Source organism: Sinocyclocheilus rhinocerous, unplaced genomic scaffold (genome assembly GCF_001515625.1).
Source record: "Sinocyclocheilus rhinocerous isolate Xijiao unplaced genomic scaffold, SAMN03320098_v1.1 scaffold3946, whole genome shotgun sequence".
NCBI classification, from domain to species: domain Eukaryota; kingdom Metazoa; phylum Chordata; class Actinopteri; order Cypriniformes; family Cyprinidae; genus Sinocyclocheilus; species Sinocyclocheilus rhinocerous.
In genome coordinates, this window is record NW_015642557.1 from 55,339 (window position 1) to 67,420 (window position 12,082).

Here is a 12,082-nt window from a genome sequence, read left to right on the forward strand (position 1 = left end):
CAAGCGACTTAAGACTGTTTTTGTGGTCCAGGGTCACATATGTGAAATGAACTATGCTGTTCTGAAGGCACAATTGCCTTAAAATCTCAAGAATAATGAGAAAATGATGAGCTCTTGAAATCACAACACAAGAAATAATTAACAATAATGATAAAACAACACATAAAAGGTAAACAAAGATAAACAATAATCCTATAATAGTAAGCGTGTAATTTCGTGCATTTTATTCATGCTGGGCACTCACAAACCCTGAAAAATCTGTAGTGTGGTATGGTAGCATGCTATTCAAAACATAGCCTTACACTGTTTATGAACGTGTGCAGGCATGGACAAGAAGAGAAGGAGAGAGAGAGATTGGGTGGGTGAGCGAGTTGGCGTAACACATTGGACTTTGTCAGGACCTCCAGTAACAGCTGGCGAGTTGGGAGACCCAGGAAAGCAGACAGGGGAGGGGGACTCTTCAGTGTTTTCCATACATTTGGAGAAACTGCTGTGCCCATTATTTGAATGCTGTTGTCTACTATTATACTATGTTAGTCTATTATTTCAGTATCATTCATTTCACATGTACATGGCATCAATCGTCATGCAAAAAAAGCTGAAAGGGGTCAGTTGGACAGCCTCTTCCAGTTTAACTAGGCTGTTCTTAGCCAGAGTGATCTGCAAAGTGTCGACAGTCAACAATATTAGAGACGAAGCAAGCTCAACCCTGACACATGATTTGAATATATTGTGTGGATCTTGTGCTTCAATAAGAAACTATGAACACAGTCAGATCTGTGCTATATGGCCGGACGCCACAATGACAACCGAACGATGGCATTCATAATTCTCTTTCTAAATTTCTGGTGCTTGTATTACGGCTTATATTAGACCACATCCCCAACTCAAATATCCTCCAACCATCACGGGTGCTAGAAGCTGAATCTCGCATGACTGACGGCAGGCAGGAACAGATTATGGCTATTGATTGGTGCCTAGAGATGGATCTGAGCCAGGAGGAGAGAGGGAGTAGGCAGGCTAACTCCATCGATTCTTGTTCAGCAGGGGAGGCAGCACAGAGACTGAAGGTCAGAGAATCTCTGCCTCACTTCTTAAAGGCCACTGGTCTGTCATCGCAAACCCCACATGGACTAAAGCATGTCAACTTCATGCAGAGACTGGCAGAAAGAGAGTGAAAAGACAGTGTATGACACACTGACCTTAGGCCAAGGAAGGGCTCAGTGGTAAAAGAGTTAAACCAGCTGCCCACTTGTCAACTCTAGATAACTCGATGATACGGGATGTCACGCACAGCTGATAGGAGCAGTCTTTGACCTGTACTGCAACAGGACATCTGAATTCATCTTGCACAGCGTCTGAAGGCCTGTTACACTAAGGCAAACATTCAGTATGTCAACTCATGCAATAAACAATTTCAATTGAATGAACGGCTGCTAGTATTGTTAAGTTTGTTCAGACTGACAGGAGCATTTGCATGCCGTCAATGCGAAGAGCTGTTCTAATCTCCTTTTCATCGCACTGAGAAGAAAACTGGCCAAACGATAGGATTCACCTACCCAGAGCTGCTGCTGTTACTTTAAATCGTGACTTAATGCCGCTCACAAACAGTAGCCGGATTCACAAAAGTGTTGTTAATAACTTAAAGGGATAGTTCACCCAAAAATGAAATGTGATGTTTATCTGCTTACCCCCATCACGCAATGTCCAAACTGTCCTGAGTGCGTTCGCGTCTTCTTCTTCAGCCGGCGCACGAGGCGTCTTCTTCTTCTTGCAAATTGACACTCCTAATTGAGATTGTAGATAGAGTGTCAATGGTCCATTTGAGAGATAGCCGATTACTACAGTATAATCATCTTTTATCTCTTTTAATTACTAAAATAATTTAAGACTTACTTTTTAGGTTGGAGTTTATCCTGACGTTAGGTTTTTAACGATGATCTTTAAGAACTTTCTTCTCAATAGGTAAAATTCTTATTTTTAGAACAACCTTAAGAACATTGTTAAGAAAATTTGGGGAATACAAAATTTAAGTTAGAAAATAATAAGACAAAAGCAGTTAAGAAGAATTTTATGCTTATGCAAATTCTGTGAATCTGCCCCAGAGTATTTTGCTAAGTGACAGTGAATAGCAGAGGAAGAACCTGGAACACCTCTCATCTTTGTATTCATGTATTTGGTGTTATATGATATACACCACAGCAAACACAAAAATCTGAAAGGCTGTTTGAAAACGTGCAAATAATATTTGACTTCCTTTCCTCTCTGTGACAAGCAAGTGTCGGAACAGAAACAGAAACAGAAAGTTACGAAGCGATTTGTGTCCCAGAGGAACCAGGACACTTCTGCTTTTCTATAAGCACCATCAGAGAGTGAATCTCTGCGAAAATAAAGACAATGGCAATGTAATCGCACTGAACACCAAAAATGTCACAGGGAGTTGTAAATGTTCAGCAGCTAACAAACATGGTCATATGCACCAACTCCCTTCAGTTGTAGTGATAATGTAAATAATGTAAACAGTTGTAGACAAAAAATAAAATCAGCTGGCTTAAAGCAAATTTTTTAAGGCTTGAATGCTTGTCACTATTCACTTCCATTATATTGATGAGAGCGAGCGGGACATTTTTTAATCTCTCCATTGTGGTGTGAAAAAGAATGAAGGTCATATGGCATTAGAACACCAGGGTGAGTAAATAACGACTGAATTCTCATTTGTGGGTGAACAATCCCTTCAAGAGAGCCCAATCTGCTCCTAAGCAATATAAAGAATGCCAACAAAAGTGAGAACATGAAGGAACAAATGGCTCATGTATCAGCTGAAGATGAATTTTCTTCATTTATTGATCTTGTAATATATCCTAAGTTTCCCTGCACTGGGTTTCAGCATGGACCACTTCAAACTCGCAGCAGCTGATGAATCAATAATCACGACACATTATGCGCAATGTGAAAGGTGTCAGCAGGAGAGGGACTCTCCATTCAAGCTAAGCCCTTTGGAAAAGCATAATCCCAGAGCCGGGCGGGATAGAGATCCATAGATTAGCTCCGAACATTCACCTGCATACACGGACAATAGAAGGCAAGGGTGTGGGACAACGCAGGGCACGGGGGTGGACTGCAGTGCCCCATGCCAAGCGCTGGTGGTCATTTCACCAAAACCCATCCAATTAGAGCTGAGTGATGGTGTAGCCCGCTGGAGGCCCCTCCATCTCTGCGGCAGGGCCAGAGAGAGACACCTGCTTTTATCAGCCTGTGCAGGGAGCACGAGGACTCGCTTTGAAGAAATATTCAACTAATTACGCTGGAGCACCATGCACAACAAGCAGGAAGATTGCAGGGACCCCAACCATTGTGAAGCAGAAAACTCCAGAGGAGATTTCATCTCCACATAAAAACAGACATCTTTCAGACTGCGAGGCAAGGTCATTGTCCTGAAGGGAAGCGACAGATTCTAAGAGAGAGAAGAAAGAGGACTACATTCATACTGCTGTGTTTTTGCCCCCCTGATGTGTGATGCAGATCTGATTTTGGATGAGAGTGTAAACGGTTAAAGTCACACTCAATCTGGGCTGCTTTCATATGTGGAAAGAAACTTGATATGTATCAGATTTTTCATAATGTGACTTCAGTGTGAACAGTCAGGATGAAACTGATGCAATCTTCAGTCGTTTGCCTTTGAGAGCCAGACATATATATAGTCCAAGGTTGCTCTAGACATCCTGAAGTTATTAAACACAATAATGCTGAAGTGCATGATGAAATGGAAGTAGCGACAGATTTTTCATTTTGTATTGTATGCACATAAGAGTAAGAGAACATGCAGGGCGGGAGTTAGGGCTGTCAAAATGGCTCAAAAACTAAATTCGAATTTTGTACTTAAATATTATCACAATTCGAATTATATTCAAATTTAAAATGCATAATTTCAGTTAGGGTGAAGAAAAGCTTTTGGCTTCTCTCCGGAGGCCACAAAGAGGGCGCATCGAGCAAAATATTACTAATGCATGTTTATTCAAAGCATAAGATAACATGACTATCTGTGAAAAAAAGTGCATAATGTTTAAAATAATGTTTATAAACCAATTATAATTAAGTTGCTTAAACAACTATAAACAAAACAGCATCATGTATGTATGCATAGTTTAATACAAAGGGCGGAAAGCCAATCATACAGAGTACATTTTTCATTTAAAAACATGAGATGCAGTGGGATGAGGAAAAAAAACCCGCCATAAAGTCTCGAGATATGTTTTTTTCAAAGTTAAACTTGCATTAATTTTACATGGCTTTCTAAACACGTGGCTCTTTTGTGCAAGACGCGAGTGCAACGGTGATAGATGTGTGCAAAATTCGCAAAATATGGGTTCTGTGTGAATGGCTTGGTTTCAGTTTTGATGTAAACAAGATCTTCTCTGCATTGATGTTCTCTTTTTCCGCAATATTTTTAATGAACAACGCAGCAGCGCCGCATCTAGTGGCTTCAACTGGATAGGCTAACAAAAACATTATAATGCAACGACACTTACATTGTCATCGCATCTCGTGCACCACTGATAAGGCTGCCTTCTTAATGCACACCTAAAATTCGAATGCAACGTTTTTGCATTCGAATGTGGATTTTTATTTGAAATTCGACGAATATTCGAAATTCGATTTTTTTTTTTTAGAGCCCTGGCGGGAGTTGGTTCTACTCATCGATTGTTGATTTGATTTTGAGATGTGGGAGGCAGGTCTGAATGCGAGTTTGCAATCGACTGTAAGAAAGGGAAGGGGTTTAAGCAAACTAAATGATTGGAGGAGCCAATAGACGTCTGTTTCAATTTTATCGTTAGCTAAAAAAAATTTAAATGAGAAATGTTGCCTTTGCAACGAACTGAAATAAAAGCTCAAATACAAAAATTATGAACTGAAATAAATCCAGAATTGAAACAAAAAATTTTAACTATTTAGAAATACTAAAAACAAAGACCAATAAAATTGACAAAAGCACGTAAGAAAATTTCAAAAAATTAAACGACAATGAAAACTGAAAAAATAAAAATAAAAGCTAAATTAAAATATTAATAAAAAAAATTATACTAAATAATTAATACTAAATTAACACTAGTCTGTCATTTCACCGGAAGATTGAAACATTTTGATTAAAAATATATATGCATGGTTTACTGACAATAGGTTTAATAACGTTAATGCGATTATTGCATTTAAAAAATAGATAAGGTGAATATTCATTTAGTGCCGACTTGACAAAATTGCCCTGTTTCTTTACCCTCATAATTAATCACTGTTGTCTTATGTATGTGGCTCAATTTAGGAGCACCGTCTGTTCAGGCCACTGTCTGACATGGGGCAAACTTAATATGTCACAACCTCAAACCAACAACAACAACAACCAAATGATTTGGAATCAGGCCTGTGTTGTGAACTTGGACAAAGAGATGGGATGAACAATGGAAAGACAAACAGAGGCAGAAAAAGACAGAGAACGAGTGAGCGAGAGAAACACACACACAGAGAATGCACTTTTGTGTGAATGTAAGAGGTGACTGTCGAGCAGATGTTCTTGTGACGGACAGATAAGAGACGGTGGTGTAGAAGCAGCACCCAAAAAGCAGATCAATTATTCATAGAGACAGATCAAGTCATTGCAGGAAGCTGTGAAAACAGAATATCCTTAATGGCCTTCACACCCTGTTCACCAGAGACAATTAACAGTCACACACACCCCCACTCACAATAATGATCACACTGACGCAATATCACTGCAGACAGGAGAGCAGAATTAAAAATCAGGCATGATGTGGCAATATCTACTTATGATGTGTTCCACATAGCGCTACAAGTGTTAAATAAACTTAATACACAGTGCTATAGGAATACCTGACTGGTCAAAATTGACCGCTAATCTGTGAAATTTATGTCGCCAGGCAACCGTTTTCCTCACTTACACTCAAACTGAATCAGACCCACAAACTGAATCAGACCCACTATGGACGGTATGAAACTATGGACGGTAGCATAGTTTCTCTGCTCCCTGGTTCAGTAGAAAATATGCATTTCTAAGGCCAGTGCATTGAATCTTCTGCTCCCTAAAAGTAGAAGCAGAACCCAAAAAGCAGATCAATTATTCATAGAGACAGATCAAGTCATTGCAGGAAGCTGTGAAAACAGAATATCCTTAATGGCCTTCACACCCTGTTCACCAGAGACAATTAACAGTCACACACACCCCCACTCACAATAATGATCACACTGACGCAATATCACTGCAGACAGGAGAGCAGAATTAAAAATCAGGCATGATGTGGCAATATCTACTTATGATGTGTTCCACATAGCGCTACAAGTGTTAAATAAACTTAATACACAGTGCTATAGGAATACCTGACTGGTCAAAATTGACCGCTAATCTGTGAAATTTATGTCGCCAGGCAACCGTTTTCCTCACTTACACTCAAACTGAATCAGACCCACAAACTGAATCAGACCCACTATGGACGGTATGAAACTATGGACGGTAGCATAGTTTCTCTGCTCCCTGGTTCAGTAGAAAATATGCATTTCTAAGGCCAGTGCATTGAATCTTCTGCTCCCTAAAAATTCCCAGTATACTGTACACCATTTACTTACCGGAAAATGACGCCCTGTCTTTGTCAGAAATGGACAAGCTGTACTTTTAACAGTAACAACAAAGAACAACACACAATGGCAAAAAAGAATCGCTTGTGCCGTGTTATAAGCAGTGTATCGATACACACTAGCTACATATTAACAAACAACCTCATTAATCGTATCGCATATCACTGAGATATCAGTGTCCCAATGTTAAGTGGAAGTCATGTTCACTATAAAGATTCACGGCATAGGCAACTACAGAGTGGAATGGGACACACTTATGGCGCTTTTCCACTGCATGGTTTTTCCACTGGGTACAGTACCTGGTACTTTTTTTAGTACCACCTCGGTTGGGGTTCCAAGTGAACCGTACCGTTACCAAAACGTGACGTGTAAACTCTGCACTGTTGAGGAAGTACGGACGTTCCTCTCGTTGATCGCAGAGGAGCGGATCCAGCGAGAGCTTGATGGGGCGACGCGGAATGAAAACGTTTTTTTAGGAGTCGCGGCAGTAGAGGCGGCGCAACTATAACGACTTGTGAATAATCCTGCCAACTCTAAAGCGGTACTAAACTGCAGTGGAAACGCAAACCGAGCCGTGCCGTGCCGTACTGGGCCGTACCGACGCAGTGGAAAAGCGCCATTAAAGTCTGCTCTACCTAAAAGCAGAAAGTTAGCACTAAATCACATACAGATATTGGAACGCTGTGATCTCTCAGTTCACTGGTTACCAACCGTAAACGTGAAGGATACAAACTCTGGTAAAGTGGCAGTCGAGACTTCACAGCCCTGCTGGCATTGATGCACGTGGCCCGCACCAGACTCGGCAACAGCGTTCCAGTCACTATCGCCCCGTCGAACAGAGGCCCAAAGAAAGGAACCTGGTTGAGACAGAGCAAATAATTAAGAAATATCGTTTGAAGTTTTAAATGCAAAATCAATTTACATGAATTCTCAACCCCATGTTGCATGCGATACGTGTACGGGATTTTTTTTTTTTTTTTAAGTTTTAAATGTTAAATCGATTTACATGAGCTCTCAACCCGATGTTGCATGTGATAAATGTACGCCACAAACAGACTGGAAAAAAAAAAATCAATACGTGGGACAGCTGAATCTAGTGGATGGATAATGTAGCATTTCCATTTGCCAAGGCTTGCGTTTCTCGAGTGGATGAAATGAGAGTTATTTGAGTGGAACAGCAGATAGCAGTGACACAGCTGAGGGAATTTCACTAATTGCAGCTGGTGACATGTTGCAGGAGCCATACATCTGACAGCATCCAGGCCACTCAACACACAGCAGCCAAGTCTCGTAGAGGTGACGTGTTTGCGAGAAATTACAAATGATGCACGCTCGGTTTCTCTGGGGATCTAGTGGCAGACGCAGGAGGAGGAAGATGAAAGGCAGCTTGACCGCGATGAGAGTGGCGTGCCGACAGTGCAGTAATGGACTTCCAGCATTAGTGCTTTCAGAGAACAGACAGGAAGAGATACCATACAGCACTTCCAGCCACAATCTACATCTCCTGACAATCAGCGAAACATCGCACATCCTGATGAAGATCTTGAGACGCCTCGGGAGAGGCATTTCACGTAATATATGAAAATCTGGTGAGTTATGGTGGATGGTTGTGGTTTTTAATGTAACGTAATGTCATTGTCTTCATGACGAGGGACGTACCTGGGTTTTTTTCATGATCTGAACAAAGAACATGTGGTTTTTTATTGGGTAGATAATGATGAGGACATCTCCGAAGTCGGTGGGAATGATTCCTCGTCTGTAATCCCGCGTGTGCTCCGACCACACGATGTGCACTTCATCGTTTCCCAAGTGACGAAGCTATGACCAACCAGAGGCAAAACACATTAATAAATCTGACACGCAAACCAACAAAATACTGTCAACATTAGTCAGAAACATCATGAGGGCTGCACGTCAGGGAAAAAAAACAATCACAGATAATCATTTTCACAGTGCATATGTACTGAATAACAAATGAAAAACAAATTCTTAGAAAGACAACGTAAAAGTACCGTGGGCATCAATAAATATGACTCAATCTCACAAACATGCACGATCCTAGTGATCAACAATAATTCCAGAAAGACTGTACATTTATTTTAGTACATAACAACTGAAATTATTTTGGGTATTTTCCATCTGAAGTCAAATGAGCTACAGAAACTGGGTTCATTATGTTTCAATCATTTAAACAAATTGACTTTAGCCAGAAAATTGGACAGATTTTCATTTTACATAAAAGTATATATACATTTGTAGGAAATGCATTTTTCGGAAGCTATTTTTTGGGACCGTAGGAACATGAACTACATGGGTGCTGAGAGTCTGATTAATATGTAATTTAAATGTTGAAGCACCGGTAGCAATAATTAGCTTAATGTTGTACACGAGGAAAACTGTATATCAGAGCAGTGGGTTCAGAGAGGTGCTACTACTAGCTGTCAATCCTGTAAAGGCTTTTATATTCAGGCGGAGATGCTGAAACAATAAGCTGTAGAAACTGTTTCTAGTACTCGACCGGTATGAGTCAGTTCTGATTCAGATATCTAGACAGCAGAGAGCATTCTGGAGCTGAAAGGCGGAACGATGACTTCTGTTAATGCTAATGATCTTGCAATAATCTTGAAATGTCCAAATATCAAACAGTTAATCATCAACATTTAATGGCCAAAACAAACAAATCAAAAAAATAAATAAAAATGAATTAACCTAATTGGTGTAATGACTGGTTCCTACTTGTCTTTGCAAAATTCTGATGTTTGAATTGAACTACACATTGTTTTGGTAGCAATGTGGTTTTGAAACAACACTGCACTTATAAACACTACTTTTAGGTATTATATTGAGGTAAGATTAACAGAAAATGCTATAAAACAGTCAGTTCCCTTCAGAGATTCATTCATATAAAGCCATTTGTGCAAATCCAAGGATTTTTGTGTGTCACGAATCATGTGAACGGCCTATTTCAATGTCAAAACAGAATTTTTCCCGAAAGGTGACGAGTTTGCAGGTATGCAAATGGACATTCCAATCTTTTTAATAATAAACTGAAGAGAAGAAAATTAAATGGATAAAAAAATTCAAATTTATGTATTTGTCAAAAAAAGTCAAATGTATTTGACTGAATAAATCTACAAAAATGTGACCTTTTCTATTTATTTCATTTAATTGATTTGAAATGAGTGTATACTAGAGAATCTATTCTTAGCAAGCCATCTGAGAATAGCGTGATAGAAATGTTTGCTTATATCACCTAATCCAAGCCTAGTAATGTAAACACAAAGAGAAAAAAAATATTTTTCATACAACACACAACTGGTTCTTTGTGGTGCTCACAGCATCATTTACTGTCAAAGACTAAACAAAACAGAAGCAGCACAGACAGACCATAAAGACGTCATACCAAATAATTAACAAAAATTAAGTGGACTATTACCAAAACGGTGAGAAATTAAAGTGACCTCTGTAATAAAAAAAGAGGAGTCTTGGAAGCATGTCGCTCCGACGGTGCGGCCTTAAGCGAGCACCTCTCAATGGGTCGTTAAACATCTGCCGATGCACCCATGCCTAATGAGCCATTATCAAAACATGTCCCCTTCACCAAAAATGCAATTACCACATTTCCCCATAAGCCCTTAATTATGCTAATTGCCTAAAATTAAACAAATCCACAACAAGCTGATTGGGTCGGCACATACCGATCCATTTGGAGAGCCAGCAGAAGAATTGGCGGCATGTAAGCAGGTTGGGCGGAGAGAGGAAATACACAACACATTGTACACATACGCCAGATGCCATTCTCAATGAAAGGGAGCAGATGTTAAAGACCGCAGACCTCTAAGAAACCTGAACTTTAGAATAGGCTTAAGTAGAGTGCCTGTGAAGGTGTTGTGGGTGGTTGCCAGGGCGTTGCTATGCATAGCTAAGATGCTCCATGAGGTTGGTAGGCAGTGTTGGGGAGTAACTAGTTACATTTAACAGAATTACGTAATTTAATTACAAAATAAAAGTAATTGTAATCAAATTCTTCAGTGGGCGTGTAAAACCACACCCTTTTACCTTGCTCTGTTCACAGCGACTCATTTTGGGGCATGTCCCTTGAAAAGTTACACTACTTATTACATTTTAAGTTGGGTAACTTGTAATCTGTAACCTATTACATTTCCAAAGTAACCTTCCCAACACTGTTGGTAGGGTATTCTGGGGCCAGTTGCATAAACATAGCCTCTATGTTAACACTGTTGCTGAATCCCAATTCGCCTACTTATACTATGCCCTAAAAGTATGTACTCTTTTTGTGAAGAAAAAGTACATACTTTTGAGTATGTAGCAGAATATTAGGCAAGCTTTGGGACATACTACTTCGTCATAACTGCGTCTTTAACGGACGCTGCTTAGTTAGTTACATACATCCTGTCACCATTTAAACTGCACTGTCAATCATCTTGTCACAGTTAACATGATCCATATTTAGTTTAATTTAATTTCCTACCGTATTGGGAGAGAAATGAAGAGGCACGTTGATCTGCCAGTTGCGGATCAATCATGCCGAGAACTCTGCTTATTTGTTTGCATAATGATTCATTTAAAAGTTAATGACCAAACGTATCATTATAAAGTTCACAGTGTTGCTGCAGATGAAATATAATGCGGATAACATTAAATAAATATTTTTTTCAACAGGTTATATATTGATTATTTATCACTCAAACCCCTTTCTCTACCTGTCTGTCGGTCTCGCATATCCGCCATGTTTGTAGTTTTTTTTTAAACACTTTTCATGCGTGTTTGTAGTTCTAATCGAATCCTCGCCCACCGTGCAATGTGTTGTGGCCAATATTAGCCGTTGGAGTGTGCACGAATCTGCACTTCGAATTTCTACCGGAAGCAGTAAACCATCCGGGTACCTTTGGAATACTCATTTCAACATACTACGATTTGGGACATACTAATTCTAATTCTGAATACTATTTAGGAGAGATAGTATGCGAATTGGGACGCAGCATGTGTCTTAAGAACTAATTTGACCAACTAGCAGTTAGCCAAGAGTAATCAGTCTTACTTTTCTAATTCAAACTGGGCCAACCTTTTTGTAACTGACTTAAAAAAATCGTGACAAGTCTTGAAATAAACTAATTAGATGACTAACTTTTTAAAGGGGTCATATGATGCGATTTCAATTGTTCCTTTCTCTTTGGAGTGTTACAAGCTCTTGGTGCATAAGAAGATCTGTAAAGTTGCAAAGACTAAAGTCTCAAATCCAAAGACATATTCTTTATAAAAGTTAAAAGTCAACCACGCCTACCTAAAACGGCTCGTTCTAACACACCCCCACATACCTACGTCACTATCTGGGAAGATTTGCATAACACCGCCCAAATGTTCACGCAAAGAAAGAAGACGTAACTTTTATTCTCGCTGTAGTATTGTTGACACTGCA

The 12,082-nt window shown here is 39.6% G+C and overlaps 1 protein-coding gene across 1 annotated transcript in view; it reads right to left on the minus strand.

Annotated features, from left to right (window-relative positions):
- Window positions 1–7,273: 7,273 nt before the first annotated feature.
- LOC107756195 (ral GTPase-activating protein subunit alpha-2-like) overlaps window positions 7,274–12,082 on the minus strand; it is a 43,004-nt gene continuing 38,195 nt past the window's right edge. The window contains exons 21-23 of the mRNA XM_016573225.1: window positions 8,302–8,460; window positions 7,354–7,499; window positions 7,274–7,277 (exon numbers count right to left, since the gene is read on the minus strand). Coding sequence (XP_016428711.1) covers window positions 7,274–7,277; window positions 7,354–7,499; window positions 8,302–8,460 — 309 coding nt within the window. The remainder of the gene's footprint in view (window positions 7,278–7,353; window positions 7,500–8,301; window positions 8,461–12,082) is intronic.